Genomic DNA, 18,489 nt, shown 5'->3' on the forward strand with positions numbered 1-18,489 from the left:
GGATCATGGTAAACTGAGTAGCCAGCAATTGCTGGTCTTACCCTTGGTGGTCTGCAGCATCCATAACAGTTTGACACACCACGATTTTAGGACAAAGGAATATTAAATATTTCAAAACAGTTTCTTCATACAGGCAATATATCTGATTGGAATGTTGTCATCCCTGGGTCAAGTCCATAGCTAGCAGAAATCAGCATAGCTGACCTTATGTGATAGCTGAAGATTTGTTCCTGATGTTCAGGGTTTGATTCTCTTCCCACTACTCGTTAACAACATGGTTTTGTTTCTGCTTTGTGTGGGAAAGAAAAGAGATGTGAAGACATGATTAGCTGTATGACTGGCACGAGTGGATGCCAGTGGTGTTCACACGTGTTTGGATTTAACTTCACCCCCTTCATTGGCTCCTCTTTTATCAGAGAAGAAAGGCATCCATGTGTTGGGCTCTTACTCTAAGGGAAACAAGTAGAACAGTTTGGGTTGGAAGGGACCTTGACGATCTTCTTGTTCCAACCTCCCTGCTGTGGGCAGGGTTGCCAACCATTAGATAGGTGCTAGATAGGCAGCCCAGGGCCCCATCCAGTCTTGAACACCATCAGGAATGGGGCATCTACAACTTCTCTATAGGCAACCTGTGTAATTCACAGCCAGTTGGTTGATCTGGCCAGAAGCAGAAATACATATATGTACAACTTCAGCTCTATTTTTTACTTCCAGGCATACGAAAAGCGCTTTCCTACGTGCCCAGAGATCCCGGTCTTCCTAGGAAGTGAAATCCTGCATGAATCCAAAAGCGATGATGGAGCAATCCATATCATTGAACGGAGCTGCAAATTGAATGTGGATGCTCCTAGGTTGCTAAAGAAGGTGAGTGGAATCCAAGGGGCACGGAGTGCTGGGTTTTATTGGCAGGTTCAAATCGGTGAAGATTCCTAAAGCTGTTCTTTCTCTCTTCCTCTTGCTTTTTTTCTCCTCTTGGTTCTCCATCCTTCTCAGATTGCAGGGGTAGAGTATGTTTTCTTCATACAGAAAAACACAGTGAACTGGAAGGAGCGAACTCTCCGCATCGAAGCCCACAATGAGACTTTTGCCAACCGTGTGGTCGTCCTTGAGACATGCAGCTACTCAGTGAGTGCCTTGATCCTATTTGTCTGTGAGGAGATGATTGAAAGCCACGTGCTAACGTGTAGGGCAACATTTCTTGAGAGAATTTGAGCTCCGGACAGTACAGTACAATTAGATAATGGAAGGCCATTGGGTTTTGGGGAACAGACCTTTTCCAGGGCTTTTGTAGAGCCTGGGAAGTTTCCTTAAGTTGACTTTTTTCTGTAATTGGAGTGTTAGGATCTAGAGTGAGAGCAGAAAACAGGAACGGTGAGCCAGAATTGACAGTGTTCCCTGGATTTCTTTAGGTTGAAATTGAGGATGTTAGAGCATTGGGGTTTGGGGCATGTATCTAGATTTGGGTATTTAGGAGGAAACCTGTACTGCCAGGGAAACTTGGCAACTATCTTATCTTTTTGCCTACAATTGAAAGCTTTAGCATCTATTTTGTAATGATCTTCTTGCTCTAAACATAGAATCATAATCACAGAATGGCCCGGGTTGCAAAGAACCACAGTGATCATTTAGTTTCAACCCCCTGCTACGTGCAGGTCCCCAACCAGCAGCCCAGGCTGCCCAGAGCCACATCCAGCCTGGCCTTGAATGCCTGCAGGGATGGAGCATCCACAGCCTTCTTGGGGAACCTGTTCCAGTGCCTCACCACCCTCTGGGTGAAACATGTGGAGAAAAGGTCTTATCTGTGGCCTGGGGTGCCTTGTTTTGTGTCTGTGCCTTCAGCAACAGCGTGCCACTTCACTCTAATTGTGCTATTAGGGGTCAATCACCATTAAACAGCTTTGACTGTTTCTTGAAGCGATCAGAAACTGCTTTTTGTTCCCTAAACAAAAGTCTAGATCCCGTTACTTACCTGCCCTTTTGGCAGCTGGACAGCAGCTCGGTTTCTTGGGAGTGTGCAAACTGTAAGTAGCTTCTGCTTCAAGCAAGACAAATAGTTGAAAAGCTGTTAACCGTTTTGGATGGTGAGGTGGAGGTTCCTGAGCCAAAGATCAGTCGGTGACTACGTGGCGTTTCCCAAAAATGACAGGAAATCAAACTCCCATGACTGTGAAGGGTGTTGACAGTTGTGAAATGCGTGCAAGGTCAACTCTGGAATTGCTCACGCTGCTGCACTTGCTGATTTTGGCTGTGCTGCCTCTCCGGCTTGAGTCCTTCGGAAGGAAACGTCAGCAGCTGGGCTTTGAGAAGAGAGCTCTTCCTGGAACAGAGTGGGAGCAAGCTGTCTGCATCCTCAAGATGGTTCTCTGCTCTATTTTTATCAGCTCTCTTTTCCCTGCCAGGACGTACCGGAAGCAGGTTTATTCTCATCTTTCCTTTTCTGCAGTGTTCTCTGAAGCAACTTACAGAAATACGATTCTTCTCTTGCAGCTGCTGTATTTTTCCCTGAGGGAATTTGTGTCCTTTGTAGAGCTCACTGTGTATTTGTGAGTGGGCTGGGTTTTCCTTTCACGCCAGTTTGTGAACAGCAGCACCTGCAGAGAGGAGGCAGAGCCCCCCCAGGAAAGGATTAAAGTTCAGAAGATGAAAAGAAAAGCTTGTGTAGATTTTAACCATGTGTAGGGTAACCAGGGGGAAGCAGCTACATAGATAAGATGGATATGAGGAGGGAGTTTTTCACCCAGAGGGTGGTGAGGCACTGGAACAGGTTGCCCAAGGAGGCTGTGGATGCCCCATCCCTGCAGGCATTCAAGGCCAGGCTGGATGTGGCTCTGGGCAGCCTGGGCTGCTGGTTGGTGACCTGCACACAGCAGGGGGTTGGGACTGGATGAGCACTGTGCTCCTTTGCAACCCAGGCCGTTCTGTGACTCTATGACATTGAACTGGTAGTGAGAAGATGCCTGGTTCTACCACACAAGCTGTGTTTGGTGGGGAAGTTGATGTTCAGAGGCTGAGTTTCCTACCCAGAAGTAGAAAAACCCTGTTTTTCTTCCTTTGCTATAGATGTAGATTGAAAGATTGTCCCAAGCCTTCTGCAAGGAGGTTTTGCCATGACAGTTTCAAAACAGCAGTCATGCAGCTATTTTAGTTTTGCTATTAATGCAGCTGTTCAGGTGTGCTGGGTTTTAAGCTTACGTTCTTTGTAAGCGTGAGGAATGCTGCTTTAACCACGAAGGTTCACATGTCCAACTCGTGACGTGCTTCTGTAACTCTGGGAGATTCAATCTGTTAGATGTGGGTCTGTCAGCACCCTGCAGGATGCCTCGTCTGCCCCTCTGTGTAGCTCTGGAATTAAATTCAGCCCAATTCAGTAGCAGGAGTGAGGGCCCTGTCGTACTGGATGCTACCATCCAACCCTGTGTCTGTCTGTCTTTGGGCTTAGGTTCACCCTGAGAACGAGGAGTGGACGTGCTTTGAACAGTCTGCATCTCTCGACATCAAGTCGTTTTTTGGCTTCGAAAGCACGGTGGAAAAGATTGCCATGAAGCAGTACACGTCAAACATCAAACGGGTGAGATGGGCTTCCCTCTGTGCCTTCACTGAAGTGCCTGCTGTCAGTGCAGCTCTGTTTTCTTTTCTGTAAAATAGGCCTACTGTAGCTTTCTATTGCTGCTTATGCCTCTGGAGTTGCTCAGTAGGGCAAACAAAGAAAAAAGCCACTGTGCAGTGAGCAAAACCAGGCTGTTCACTGAAATGCTTCTGTGCAGGGGAGGGAGCAGGCTGTGCCAGCGGGTGCTGCGGTGCCAGGCTCCTCAGACACTGAGGACACTGTTCTCATGTAGGAAGAGAAAGCTGTGGCTAAAAATCAGCACTGTCCCTCCAATTGCCCCGGGGAGAGGTGCTTCCCCATGGCTGCAGAGGAACAGCCTGGCCGACTGACAGCTAGTAGGATAAACGTGTTGTAAGAGTTACATCCAGAGCATCGCAGTGTGCCTGGCCAGTCCACCATCTGTACGTGCTGGTATTTCTCCTGGAGGTTCATGCAGGTGGAAGGAGTCAACTACTTCCGTTTTGTTTATCTCTAACGGCGATAGACATCCATCCTGAGGAGGAATCTTTGGCATCTTGCTGGCTTTGAGTAGGTGGGGGTATTTCTTCCTAACGTCAGTTTTCCTCTATCAGGGCAAGGAAGTTATTGAGCACTACCTGAAGGAGCTGATCTCCCAAGGAATCACGTTCATCCCTCGTTGGACACCTCCTGTGGCACAGGGACAGAAGGCAGAACAAGCCCCAGCAGCCAGCCACGACACCAGTGATGCAGCCCTCGAGGCTGGGGCTCATGGAGCTACCAAAGAGCAAACGGGCAGCTCCTGCCCCCCAGCAGAGCCCGTCAGCCCTGATGGTATGCAGTGTCCAGGCAGCAGCAGCTGCTGGCAGTTCAAATGCCCTGAGTAGCATTTCATAATGAGTTTATTTATATATATATTTTTTTTGCATGAGGTTTTTTTTCTTCTCGTTGCTGATGGAGAAGAGGGAATGTTATTTTCCTTCTTCAAGAACAACACAAAGCTTTTTTTCCCCCAGCCTGAAAAGCCAAGAAAAGCTTTATAGGCAGTATAAGGGGTATTCTTTTCAGTTTAAAGAAAAACCCAAACCCTTGGCTTTGATCTGATATTTAAGACATTTTATACTTTAAACGTTTTTACTTTATGCACTATAAACTATACTTTTTTACATTTTATAGTTAAAACTGGAGAAACTTAAAAGTATCCTGAGCACAGTGCCGATGAATTACTGCTAAATCCTTTGTCCGTTTCAAAATGAGTGTTCTCGTGGTTTTGTTTGGTGCAGTGGATTTTCCCCATACCAATCTAAGGCACGATTACAGGATCGAACCTCATCTTTATGTGCATCGACCTGATGATGCCTTCTAGACTAAAGAAACTTCTCTGACTGATAGGAAGAGAGCCTTTTAATTTAGATCAGTGATATTGGAAATAGCTGTCACTTCTCAGAAGCAAAGAGCTGCTCCTTCAGCTGAATGTAACTCAGGAAAAAGCTTGAAATTTGGAACTTTTCAGGGCTCTGCTCTGTGTGGGCCTTCTTTTGTAGCTTCTCTTTATTGGAATTTGCCTGCAAATACGATCCAAATCCATATAGGAGCTGAGAACAAGAAATCTTTCTGTGCTTTGAGATTAACTTTAATCTAAAAGTGGCAGATTGTGTCTAGCAGAAGGGGAGAGCAGCTCTCTTTCTGTTTATATTCATGTTCATAAAGTGATTAACTTCCTCGAGTCTGCTTCTCAGCTTGCTAGCTCTGTGCATTCTGTGTGGGTGTAGCACTTACTGCATATAATTTCTATATCATCAGCCAGAGACGGTGCGTGCTGTGGGTGTCCAGTCCTTATTCTGCAGTTAATGGTATCTGCTGGGGGAAAAAATTAGCCTGCTGTAGAGCTATCTCTGAAGTCCTCCTCCCAGCCCTTCTCATGTGCCTGCCTGTCTCCACACAGCGCTGCCCTGTGCTGCTCCTTTTGGGACCACATTCTCCTTACTGGCATCTGCACACACCGGCCTTGCACAGCACGGCTGTGTCTCCCTCTCAGTGCTGGCAGGCTCAGAGCCCTTGTCCTTTGTCCCTCTCTGATCTGGAGGGACTTTGGGCTCCTGGTTTACACAGGGCATCCTCGTGCCAAAAGCTTCGCTTGCTGTCTGAAGTGTTCAAGCTATTCTCCCTTTCCCTCTGGTGTCTACGAGCAGAATAATGTTTCAAATAGCTGCTTTGCAGCCTCTTGTCGTTGAAATTGTGAGTGAGTTTTTTAGGACGCCGGGGGATTTAAGTGCCCAGGCCTTGGAGTGGTCAATGAGATGTGTGCCAGAGCTTGTGATGATGGTTCTTTAAAAGCTTCTGTCGGAGTAGTCAGGGTTGAATGGAATATCAGTGTTCTGAGAGACAAGTGGAGTGACCTGGCTTTACACAGTCTGTGTCCTCGTGCCCTAATCACCATGGGGATTGCTCACCCACTTTTCTCAGGCGTACATAATGAGTAACCTGATGTGTAGAAATAACCGCATACCTCTCTTCTGGCTATGTCACATCTCCTCCGAATTGCTCTCGTTCTGTCTCCAGCTGACAAATTGGATGCTGATTACATTGAGCGATACCTGGGCCAGCTGACTCCAATGCAAGAGAGCTGCTTGATCCGACTTCGGCAGTGGCTTCAGGAAACCCACAAAGGCAAGGTGGGTTGATAACACAGAGAGAACCCTTCTGCAAGTCTGAAAGCAGTTGTTCTCAGAGCTCGGATGTCCCATAGTAAAATGCAGTTGTGATAATTGTGTGTTGAGACTCAGCTGTCGTGGCAAGGTGAGGGTTAAGCATGGAGAACAGCCTGTGTGATCTCACAGCAGCATGGACTGCAGCTGTAGCCCTGTGTGTGTTGGAAAGCCTGCTCTCTGGTACCCAGGCATAGTGGTTTGGCTGTGCATTTACAGTGGGTGCTAATCAGGGTTGGGCTGGGATGGATGCACTGTTTCCTGGGATGGATGCACTGTTTCCTGGGATGGATGCACTGTTTCCCAGTGCAGTGACAGATGTGGTGTTGATGGCACAGTCCTTCTCTCTTGGCAGCTGCAGCTCATCAAAGAGGCAGTCAGTAACCCCTAGCTCTCAGTGCACGTCAGCAGCGTGCTGTGCGTGTTGGATCAGGCAGGTTGTGTAAGCTGGTACAGCCAAGGGCTGAATTCTTTTGAGCAGAATTCGTTCTGATCTTGTTTTAATCCCCTTTATCAAAATGTACTGTTTCAAAGCCACACTGAATTCAGAAAGTAGAGAGCGTGTGAGGTATATTGTGTACACTGCTGAAATAGAGGAGGTGAGGGTGCTAAGCTGGAGCAAGTACAGCTGGGCTTGGCCAGCTAATATAGTAGAAACATGCTTTTACCCCCCAAAAATCAACGTGGGTACCATAGGCTAGATGCACCTCTGAGGCTGCTGTAATGTTTGTAAGCTACCTTGACTCCTCTTAGTTGAGGGGGAGTCTCTATATCAGGCTAGACAGTAAGGGGTATGTGACTGAGAAAAGACCTGGTGCAGCTCAAATGTCTTCAGAGGGGTCTGTCTGCAGATTTACTGATGCAGGGAGATTGGTGAGAAGGAAGAAAGGACCAACGGTAGCATGAGATGGGTTAATTGAATGGTAATGGTAGCGAGACTTAGGAAAAGAGGAAAATGGGAGATAGTTGGGGCTGTGATCTCCCTTGACAATAGAGTAGAGCTAGATATGTTTTCAGTAATAATATTTTCCTGGCCTATAAGATGACTGCCCAGTCAGTCACAGAATCATTAGGACCCGCTCTGCATTCACAGGCTTTGGAATAGCAGTGTTTGTTTGTTTGTTTTTAACTAACTTTTCTGAAAGAAGCTATTAACAAGGAACTGTGCCAGTAGTTTCTGCATGCTTTGCTGCATCTTTCTCACCTGTGGATGTGGATGGAGAAAAAGTTAAAATTAAGAAGAAAACAGGAGGCTGAAGATAATAGCAGTGTGTGTGTTGAGGTGGGAAGTGAAAGCTTTTGAGAAGCTGACAGTTTCCAGCCACCAGCAGTGCTGCTGGGTTCGTTAGAGCTGATGAGTTTGGAACACCAAGCACCTGGCAGATCTGTCCAAGGCCACTGGTATGTGGCAGCATCAACAGCAGGTTGTGAAGGTTGGACCATGCCCAAGAGAGTGGGGGCTGCTATAGACAGGGCTACGTAACATACATGTGTGTCCGTGCACATGCACACAGTAGAACAAAGGACCCCCTGAGGGACTGTCTGAACACCTACCAGCAAGCTGCTAGCATGCTGCTGTAGTGATCTGAGTGCACATATCTGGGCTTGGCTTCCCAACCAACCAGGTAACTGAGGGCATGGGGGTGAACCATGTGAGCAGTTACCTGCTAACACCAGCAGCTTCACTAATAAAATATGCTGTACTGCATATTGGCTACCATCTGGGTCTGCCCTTGTTTCAACCCGCTGTCAGATGAAGGGGAGCTGACAACAAGCAGGCACAAAGCAAGGGGCAGGGATTCCCAGGTGTAGTTACGCTCTGAAATAGAGGATGTGGGTTTTCAGGTCATCAGTGATGTGTCAAATGAAACAGTGTGGGCTTTCTGTGATGGGCAGGAGATGTCTTGGCTATTGGGTGTCCAGCTGAAAATGAGCCCTAGATGAGAGCAAGGCTCTGAGGCTTTATCCATGTGTGTGATCTGCTAGGGTCTCAGTTTCAGGTGGAGGAGGGATGTTCTAAATGTTTGCTTGCTTTGTTCTGTAGGTTTTTCTTTCTCCTCTTAGAGGCCAGGAAATGGTAGCTGGGAAAGGTAAAAATGAAAGCAGATGAGCAAAGTGAAACAACAGGCTCTTGGAGAGGCTCTGTGAGTGCGTGCAACTCCCTTCCTCTTCAGTCCTCCCCTTTTGCTATCCAGTTCCTGTCCCTTTCCAAGCAGACATTGTAATCAGATTTATCATTCCTTGTGTGAAGACACAAACTTCAAATACTTACAATTGCAAGTACTTAAAGCTAGTAATGGTACTGAATGAATTTGTGCCATGTAGTGCACAGTACACAGAATTTCACTGGTAAACACCAGACTGGAATTAAATCTGTCTTCTTGCAGATGGAAGTTACTGCTTTGGTTGGGCAAAGACAATCAAGAGAGTATGTCCCCTTGGAGATACCTTTCTTTGGTCTAAACATAAGCACTGAATTTGCCTCTTGCCTGTTAATACAGCCTAGATTTGAAAACCAGTAAAGGCAACAATGCAGCAGCCGTAACCTCTCCCTCCCCTTGCAGGATATCCAGGACTGTTGTAGATGTTTTGTTTTTGTTTTTTCTGTTGTCCTGAGAGTTACGGCTTCCTCTGAGCAGCAAAAATGCAATTTAAATCATCTGATGAAAATGCTGCTCTCTTTAATCTTACTGCGATGCAGAAGAATTTGGTGACATTCATCTAAATACGTCTCAGATCCTGCTTAAGAAAGCTGCCGTTTTCCTTTCTGTGATATGCAAATGCAAAGTGCTTGAAACATAACATTGTGCTGAACAGGACTGATATCCTATCTCATCTGCAGGTAGTTGGCTTTAAACTCCTGAGCTCTGCCCATCACTATATGGACTCAGTTCTTAATATTTCTTACAGCTGCACAACTGAGGTTGCTCCCAACCTGACACTGCTGGTAGCTTTTCTTCTTTTCTTTCTGTTTTCATGAGCCTGTCAGGGAGCAAACAAAAGAGCTCTGATTCTGAAGGCAGCCGTTTTGTGTCACAGCAAGGCTCAGATGGCTCAGATGCATTGTGCTGAGCACAGACACTCTGGGGCAGGCTATCCCAGCACTACAGAGCTTACATTTTTAATGGGAACTTGATGTAGCAACTGAGGTCACACACTTCTGGGGAAGTTGGGGTGAAGGAACTGAGATGAGGAATCAACAAAGTGTGAAAACAGTTGGGTTCCAGCTGCATAGAGGTTTAGGTTGGATATGAGGAGGAAGTTTTTCACCCAGAGGGTGGTGAGGCACTGGAACAGGTTGCCCAAGGAGGCTGTGGATGCCCCATCCCTGCAGGCATTCAAGGCCAGGCTGGATGTGGCTCTGGCAGGTTGGCGACCTGCACACAGCAGGGGGTTGGGACTGGATAATCTTTGAGATCCTTTACAACCCAGGCCATTCTTTGATGTGATTCTATGAACTGAGTGAGAGGATGTCGTGATCTTTGGGTTATTTCTTCTTGTAAGAGTTAATGTAATGTGATGGGCAGTGCCTGTGGAAGAACTGGAAAGCTTTGCTGTCCAAACAACACCAGCAGCAAAGCAGAAGAGATCTGCACAAGAGCTGAAATGCGGTGCTAAGGGGTAATTGTTTGAAGCGTGGACAGTGCTGATCCACCTCCAAAGAGCACGTGGGTAACTTGGGCAATGTGTTACCTACAAAGGCTTCTCATCCTTTGCTGATTTGCCCTACAGGGAGGTGAACTTGCAGTTGTGTTACTGAACAGAGGTGTTTGGTTTGTCCTTGTTGATAGGTAGCTGTGGGAAACTTCAGCCAGACAGGAGCTCATTGAGGTTTCTGGTTGTTGGCTCTTATGATGAAGGGGCAATGCTCAGAGAAAGTAACAGGCCCATATCTCTCAAAGAGATGTGGATTCCTCACTTCTTTCATGCTCACAGCACCACCTGCTGCACTGGGCTGGACTAGGAAAGGAGAAGGAAGAAGGAACATATCTTCAATCTTTGTTATCGTGGCTCTGAGAATTTAAAACCTGGTGCATGCCCTCAGAATTTCTCTCTTCCCTCAGATCCCCAAAGATGAACACATCCTTCGATTCCTGCGGGCTCGTGACTTCAACATTGACAAAGCTCGGGAGATGCTCTGCCAGTCTCTGTCCTGGAGAAAGCAGTACCAGGTGGATTACATCCTCCAGTCCTGGAGGCCCCCAGCCCTGCTAGATGAGTACTACACCGGAGGATGGCATTATCAAGACAGAGGTTAGAAGCTCCCCCCCTCCACTGATCAGTGTAGCTTGCATTGTAAGACCTCATAAGTCACTCGTGTTTTTAGGAGAAGGTTGTGTTCGTCCTTTAAACACTGACAAAGGAGTTTTAACATCTGCAAATAGTCGGCCTCTCTCTTTTGCTGTAGCTCCTTTATTTTCTCTGCACAAATCAGGCAGACTAGAGCTCGTGCAGAGCAGCTCTATCTTTGATAGGATGTCCTTTGGGTGTGATTTTTATCCTGTTCAAATATTTTGTGTGGCATTTGTAAAAGGCACTGGAGTGATAGCCTGGGAGGTTCTGTACACATCTGTTTGCAGTAGAAGCTTTGTTCTGTGCTTGATGTGGAGAGACTCTAAAATCTAAGGGGACATCCCAGTTCCAGACAGTCTGGCTGTGTTGCTCTTACCTTGTCCTCACTGCACTGAGAATACCAAAGACCAAGCAGTGTTTTGCCACAGGGGACACTACAAATGGGGAGTGCTCCTAGCAGCAGCCCACTGAACTTTCACATGCAATGGTGTATTATTTCTTGCAAGAAACACATTAGGATAACAATCTGCATACCTGCATTCACTGAAGATCTTTACACCTCTAAGCATTTTGAGGTCAGTTACTGTTTTTAAACCTGTATGTTTGCTTTGAAGATGGGCGACCACTCTACATCCTTCGTCTTGGCCAGATGGACACAAAAGGTTTGGTGAAAGCCCTGGGAGAAGAGTCACTGCTGCGACACGTAAGATCTACATTCATTTCCCACTTGAGGAACTGTATTTCTCTTGGTGTGTAAAAAGTCTTGCTGTAGTGCAGCAGTAATCTACATGCCTGACACGAATAATTCCTGTGTTTCATGACTGGAAACCCCAAGCTACACCTTTGGCATAGCATAGCTTCTCGTCCTGTGCAGGAAGTGGTATTTCTGTGATGGTGTGAATGGACCAGAAGGATGTTCTCTGGTAACATGCAGCTCAGCTGTAAGCTTTCCGTGCCCTTCTATGCAACTCAGCTAACAGCATTTGACCTTGAGACTCTTGTACTCTATCTTAGATTTTCAGTGTCCGTATCTTCTATGTTAAGCTGAACTTCTCAATAGAGAAGCTTTTCTACATATTTTTTCTGCACATAGACTCACTGCTTTGCACACTGTAAGTTCTCAGACTGGTATATTTCTGGATTCTGTATTTTTTTGAGAGGTTTCAGGAGCTCACCAGGTTCCTCAGTCATACTTGGCCTAATCCAAGTCTATTCTGTCCTTAATTTCAGGTTCTGTCAATTAACGAAGAAGGACAAAAGAGATGTGAGGAGAATACCAACCTCTTTGGACGCCCCATCACGTTAGTACATCCATTTTTCTTGTATCCTCATAGGCTTTGTAATAAGAATAATAATTCTGTGGGGGCTTTCAGATGATGTTCTTAGGGTTATACTGCAGGCAGCAGTGTAGTCTGTGTCGTACAGTCAGTTCTTGTCTGGACTTGGCGTATCTTACATAGCAGGCCAACTCTACAGCTCCATCTGAAAGCAAGTATTGGTTCTTCCTTACGTTTTTTTTTCTGTCCCCCTTCAGATGAATGTAACCACGCAATTACAGTGATTTCAATTCAGAACCTTGACGTTCCCTCTCTTTCAGAAAAACATTTCCACCTCAAAATATAATTTGTAGGACTTTTAGAAATATGCTGTTATACCTCTGCCTTCTTTCACACTGACAGCTTGTGCTCCTGCCTTTGGGGCTGAACATCTCTTTTGTCCTTTTTGGATTTGGTGTGCTGAAAGCTCTCTGGGTTCAAGCTGCATGCTGTGCGGGCAGAGATCCGCTCATCATTGGAACTGCTGGTCTCTGCCATTGGCTTCTTTAGGTCCTGTTCAACCCACGATGTTACTGTGGGTCGTATGCTGAGCAGCCACTGTGCGGTGAAGGCTCTGACTGGTCATCTTCTTCGTGTTTATTTCAGATCCTGGACGTGTCTGGTGGACTTGGAAGGGCTGAATATGCGGCACCTCTGGCGGCCTGGAGTCAAGGCCCTACTTCGGATTATTGAGGTTGTAGAGGACAACTACCCTGAAACTCTGGGACGACTGCTGATAGTGCGAGCACCCAGAGTTTTTCCTGTGCTTTGGACTCTGGTGGGTGAAATCGGGACTGTAGGATCATAAGTGCATGTACAATTAGCTAAATCATCTCGTTATCGTGAGTTCTGCTTATTCAAAGAGTTAGGGAGTGAATAAACTTCCAGACAGCTCGTGGCTGATCTCCTGAAGAGGCAACAGCTTTGCTACAGAGCCAGTGTGCTTGGTTCTAGTGGCTGTCCTTCTGCCAGGGCAGGGTGGAGGAGCTGAATTATAAATCCTGGTGCAGCGGGGGTAGCCCAGACGCGGTGGGGTTTTATGTTAATGGAAAAAGACAAATAGTTCTTAATCTCATGCTGGAGGGTAGTAAAGAGAAAAGAAATCAGTATGGATCTGCCTGGTGCTTACTGGTTGTGATGGCAACGTGAGAGTGTGCCTGATAAATTTCTTGTGAGGTTTCTCTGTGATGTTGTGAGTGCACGTTTATTTTACCAGAGTAGAAAATCTTTTCTTCCTCATTATTCCTCTCTCTGGGAGAGAACTTCAGAGTTGAGGAGTTCTATGGAGTTCTATACTGCTGCTGGTCTGCATTCTTGCTGATGGGGCCTTCCAGTCTGGACTCCAAAGCATCCATGTTTGATTGTACCTCAACAAAGTTGTTTCTAACTTCACTCAGTGACGGAGGTGTCCTTTGTTCACTTCTTATTTCAGGTCAGTCCATTTATTAACGAGAACACAAGGCAGAAGTTCCTTATTTACAGTGGGAACAACTACCAGGGTCCAGGAGGGCTGGTAGACTATGTAGACAAGGAGGTGATCCCAGACTTCCTAGGAGGAGACTGCATGGTGAGTTTTCCTTCCTGTTGCATAGGTGGAATCTGCAATGGTTAAGCTCCCTCAAATCTCCTCCTATGCACCCACCCACCCCACCAACCTTCTGCTCCTTTCTGATTTCTGCTGTGGTTGGGGTGTCACTGCTGTTAATTCATGCATGGGAGGCTTCGCTCTGAAGCTGTGGTGTTGTCCCAGAGAAGGGAATTTCAGGTCAGCTCCTTCAACAGAACTTAAAGAAATCATCACAATAAAAATAAACTTTGTGAAATCTTACACCAGCTGAGGATGTCTGTCCTGTGTCCGACAGCAGGCAGGTGCTCAGACTCAATAGTTTACCACTGGCTTAGTATGAAAACTCCTACATGTTTGTCTGACTCTTCCAGTGTACTGTTCCAGAGGGTGGGCTCGTTCCCAAGTCACTTTATCAAACGGATGAAGAGCCAGAGAATGCAGATCACATCCGTCTATGGACAGAAACTATCTATCATTCTGCAAGTGTCCTCAGAGGAGCTCCACACGAGGTACAAACCATCAGAGCATCAGAAAGCTGAAGGTGGTGCTGAGCTGATGTGTTCCTTTTGTTGAAGTTGATTAGAACAGCAAAGAGCTCCAAAGCAGTGAGCATGATGTGTTTCAGCAGCATCATGTGTTTAGTGGGAAGCCCAAGGCTAGCTAACAGCTAGAGGTCGGGAGGTTAAGAACTGTAATGTAGAAGCAATGCTTTTCTTGCCCATGGCCTGATTTCCTGTTGATGCAGTCTCTTCCTCATCCTTTTGGGGGAAATGAAGCTCCCTCTGCTTCTCTTTTGGTAGTACTGCTTCCATGCTCAGTGGCTTAGCAAGGATGGTGGTGATACATAAGCTGGGCCATCAGGAAGGAGAGCATCCAAAGAAGGAGCACTTCAGTCTCAGAACAGTTGGTGGCTTCCTGGCAGTGGGTAACACTGACTTGGTTTGTCTGGGCTCCTTAAAAAGCCTCAGTGCCTTTTGGAGTACGCAGCTGTCCTGAAGGTGCTCTTTGCTGCATCCTGAATGCTTTGCTGCTGCTCCATGGAGGTTTTCCTAGAACTGGCAAGTGATTTACAAGCAGCTCTGATACAGGGGAGAGATGGCATAAAAATGGCTGAGCAGATGTACTGGGGCAGCAGCTGGCAATGGGAATCAATCTGTATCCTCCTTAGGAATGGGGCCAATCCCTTACCTGGCAGACTGTAGGGAAAAGCGTGTTTGCAGAGTGGGAAGGCAGAGGCTGGCTGCAATGGAAGTGCCTGGCTTGTCACTGTGCATGAGCTTGCTGTATTTCCTTTACAGATAGTTGTGGAGATTTTGGAAGGGGAGTCTGTGATCACCTGGGACTTCGATATCCTGAAGGGAGATGTGGTGTTCAGCCTCTTCCACTCAAAAAGAGCTCCAGAAACAAGTCATAAAGAAGCCACGTTACCAAGTACCTCTGCTGCTGGGGACAACGTGCAGCTGATTGATAAGACGTGGGTCCTTGGTGTAGATTACAGCCGTGTGGAATCTCCACTGGTTTGCAGGGAAGGAGAGAGCATCCAGGTGAGATGTTTGTGTCCTGGCCTGTGCCTTGCAGTCCTAGCGTGCTCCAAAATGGTCTGCTGGTAGAGAAGGGAAGGAATGAGTGGGATGGGAAATTGTGAGTTGCTTGGAAATAGTTGTCATGGCAATCCACCTCTGAGTTCCTTGTGAAAATGACTACTATTGCACTTTGTAATGGTTTTAAACTAAGAGAGGGGTGATTTTAGATTAGATGTTGGGAAATCCTTCACTCAGAGGGCAGAGACCCACTGCTGTGGGCGCCCATCCCTGGAGGCGCCCATCTCTGGAGGCACCCATGGCCACAGATGGGCTCTGGGCAGCTGAGCTGGGAGGCACAGCCCACGGCAGGACTGGGGCTGGGGAATGGGATGGCCTTTGCAACCCAACCGTGCTGTGATTCCAGTTTAGGCATAGCCATTGCAAAGAGATTCCATAACCTGTGATTAAAAAAACTGATGGAATATAATCAGATAACCTTTTTGTTTGGTGGTGGTTGTTTAGGTTTTGGGGGTTTTGTTTGTTTTAAACTAGCATTACAGAGGTGTGTCTCAGGCATGTAAAATGAAGTGAATGATGTATGCTTCCCCAGGTGGTTAACTCAACAGCGTAGGTCTTTCACCGAGTCACTCAGTCATGAGACTCGCAGTAGTCACTCAATAGCACTCTTACTTCCAGGGATCCCATGTGACTCGCTGGCCCGGCTTCTACATTCTCCAGTGGAAAATGCATGGTCCCCTGCCCTGCTCTGGCACCAGCCTCCCTCGGGTGGATGATGTTCTTGCCTCTCTGCAAGTTTCCAGTCACAAGTGCAAGCTAATTTACTACTACGAGGTGCTTGCATCCAAGGACTTCAGGTAGGAGACTTACTGTGCAACTTGCAATGAAAAAGCCACATGGGAGCACTAAGTGTGACTTTAAACACCCAGATACCAGTGATCTCTAGAAGGTGTGTGTTTAATTGCTAATAAGTTGGGTGGAGACAAACTTGGTGTTTTGTGGCAGCCCTCCATTAGCATGGGAGGCAATAGGGTTTTCTCTTTGTAGTAAATACCTTTTGGATGGATGCCCACCGGTGGGGTTTGTGCTTCTTGATTACAACTGCCTGAGGCTGGGAGGTGTTTGGGAGATGAACTTTTTGATAGCAGTGGGGGACATTTTGAGAAGTGACTGAATGAATCCCAGCTGGGCTGTTTCATTCATTCTTCATCTGGCATTTGAGGATGATGTTTGTTGTGACTTTGAGAGCGCCTTCCCAAGTTGTGTACATCCATCTCTGCAGGATCTGTTTAGCCTCCTTTAACACAAAGCATCCTTTTCAAAATCATCCAGTAGTTTGAAGACTTTGCAAGGATTGCAAGGACTACCGTAGGAGCTGGGAGGAATTGTTAGGTAGGCTGGGCTTGCAGATAGGTGGGTGCTGACCTTGAGAATGTGTGGCCTGGCCAGATCCACTGGCTCAGAGCTGCAGCAAGTTCCTGACTCAAGTTATACAAATCTGTTCCCTGTTGCTCCACCTGCATAAAGTGTGCCAGACACAGCAAGCAGTCACAGCGATGGGGACTCCAGGCTGGGTTGGCAGGGGCTGAAGACAGCAGCTGGAAACACCAGGGGCTGGGACTCTTGGCCTGGTGGGCTGCAGCAGCTGGGCTCACTGAGCTGTGCACTCCCAGGTAAACTGTAAGAGCTGTAATAGCTGTTGCCAGCAAAATGTCAGTGACAATTTAACTTTTCATTATGGTACAGAGGAACCCTGAGGTTGTTAATGATAGGACAAGGTTTTAAATTGAGACGAGGAGGTTTAGGTTGGATATTAGGAGGAAGTTTTTCACCCAGAGGGCAGTGAGGCAGTGGAACAGGTTGCCCAAGGAGGCTGTGGATGCCCCATCTCTGCAGGCATTCAAGGCCAGGCTGGATGTGGCTCTGGGCAGCCTGGGCTGCTGGTTGGTGACCTGCACACAGCAGGGGGTTGGGACTGGATGAGCACTGTGCTCCTTTGCAACCCAGGTCATTCTAGGATTCTATGAATGTGGTGGGACGAAAAATAAAATACTTCTCTAAGCATTACAGAAAGCTGATCTCAGATATCTGAAGTTATCCATGAAATAGCAGCCTGCCTTAGCAAACACATCCGTTTTGTCCCATGACAGGGGATCCATGTCAAGCCTGGAATCTTGCAACAGCGGATTTTCCCAGCTGAGTGGAGCCACGACATCTTCCAGCCAGTCCCAGAGCAGCTCCCATCTCTCCAGATAGCAGGGCTGATGCTGCAGCACAAGGAAACGTTGCTCAGGGCTTCCTGGCCGCCCCGGAGCTGCTCTGTGCACAAACCAAAGAACCTGCAGGGCTGAGCAGTGGGGCTGGCACTGTGTGACTGCAGGCAGCAGCCACTGCGCAATGAGGAGCTTCTGTTCCCAGCAGGGGACTCAGTGCTGAAACAGCAGGTGTAGTTTTCTATCAGATGCCTACTTCTCAGTAGAATATTTCTTAAATGGTGTTTTTGGATGAATGTCAATTTGCATGAATTTGTGTATTACTCAACTCTCAAGGGCTCCTTCCAATCAGTCCTTTTCCCTCGCGTGGTAGAGGAGACTGATGTTGCCTTATCTGATTGGTCTGTAGGACTAGATTATTCACCTGTAGCAAAATTAATCTCGTTTTCTGGGTGCCCAGGGTACCAATTGCTTGTCAGAAGGTAAAGTGGGCATTTCAGGTGCAGGGACTTGAAGCAAACTGTAAATACTTCAATATGGGTATTTTAGAGATTAGATCCAGGTCAAACCTAAAACCTCTTCCTATCTGACAGGATGCTATTAGGAAATGTGTTGGATTTTTTTTTAACCCACCGAGACACAAAAATCAAAACTGTTCTCTAGAAAGTAGGGGCAGAGACCCTGCCACCATGAGCAGCATCTTTCTTAAAGATACCTTTCCTTTTTCCTCAGGTTTACAAGCAATAATAGGTGGATCTGACCCATCTCATCAGAGTAGATGGGAACCAAATCAAATGATAAAGGGCTAAGAAAAGCAATATTTTATTTCCTGAAGGCACAAAATTTTATGGCAGTATTATGGAAGTCTTCAAAACGTGAGCTAACTTGAAAGCTGTAGAAAGGGGGACAAAAAAAAAAAAGCATGTATGTATTTGGGCACTTACTGAAACGTATTTATTCAAATGATAGCTTATTTTAAGTTCATTTTTAACTTATTTATAATTTGAAAAATGAGTTTTTATTAAATCCAATTGCCTTTTATTATTATTATTATTTTAAACGGGATGAGCTTTGTTTTAGAAAGGAATGACTGATGATGGAATGATCAGATGCATCTCCTGATCCCTGTGGCTGCTGGATGCTGTTGTGCAAAGGATTGATGTTGAGCACTGCGTGCCTGCAAGGTTCAGTTAAAGCCCAAAGCTTCTTGGGCTCTAGAGGAATGTTTCCCAGGGCTAAAAAGCGTTATGTGCAGGAGCTGTGACCAGGTGGTGCTGGGCTTGGGG

The 18,489-nt window shown here is 46.7% G+C and overlaps 1 protein-coding gene across 4 annotated transcripts in view; it reads left to right on the forward strand.

The window, feature by feature from the left end:
- Positions 1-17,873, forward strand: part of SEC14L5 (SEC14 like lipid binding 5) — a 35,123-nt gene extending 17,250 nt beyond the window's left edge. For all 4 annotated transcript variants that reach the window (XM_019620656.2, XM_010719310.3, XM_010719309.3 and 1 more), the window contains 14 exons: positions 715-864; positions 994-1,125; positions 3,440-3,568; positions 4,180-4,399; positions 6,128-6,240; positions 10,338-10,527; positions 11,181-11,269; positions 11,797-11,867; positions 12,489-12,660; positions 13,315-13,449; positions 13,821-13,958; positions 14,748-14,993; positions 15,669-15,847; positions 17,141-17,873. In XM_019620656.2, the coding sequence (XP_019476201.1) occupies positions 715-864; positions 994-1,125; positions 3,440-3,568; positions 4,180-4,399; positions 6,128-6,240; positions 10,338-10,527; positions 11,181-11,269; positions 11,797-11,867; positions 12,489-12,660; positions 13,315-13,449; positions 13,821-13,958; positions 14,748-14,993; positions 15,669-15,847; positions 17,141-17,246 (2,070 nt within the window). In that variant the 3' untranslated portion in view covers positions 17,247-17,873. The remainder of the gene's footprint in view (positions 1-714; positions 865-993; positions 1,126-3,439; positions 3,569-4,179; positions 4,400-6,127; positions 6,241-10,337; positions 10,528-11,180; positions 11,270-11,796; positions 11,868-12,488; positions 12,661-13,314; positions 13,450-13,820; positions 13,959-14,747; positions 14,994-15,668; positions 15,848-17,140) is intronic.
- Positions 17,874-18,489: the final 616 nt, after the last annotated feature.

This window comes from Meleagris gallopavo, chromosome 16 (genome assembly GCF_000146605.3).
Source record: "Meleagris gallopavo isolate NT-WF06-2002-E0010 breed Aviagen turkey brand Nicholas breeding stock chromosome 16, Turkey_5.1, whole genome shotgun sequence".
Lineage (NCBI taxonomy): Eukaryota > Metazoa > Chordata > Aves > Galliformes > Phasianidae > Meleagris > Meleagris gallopavo.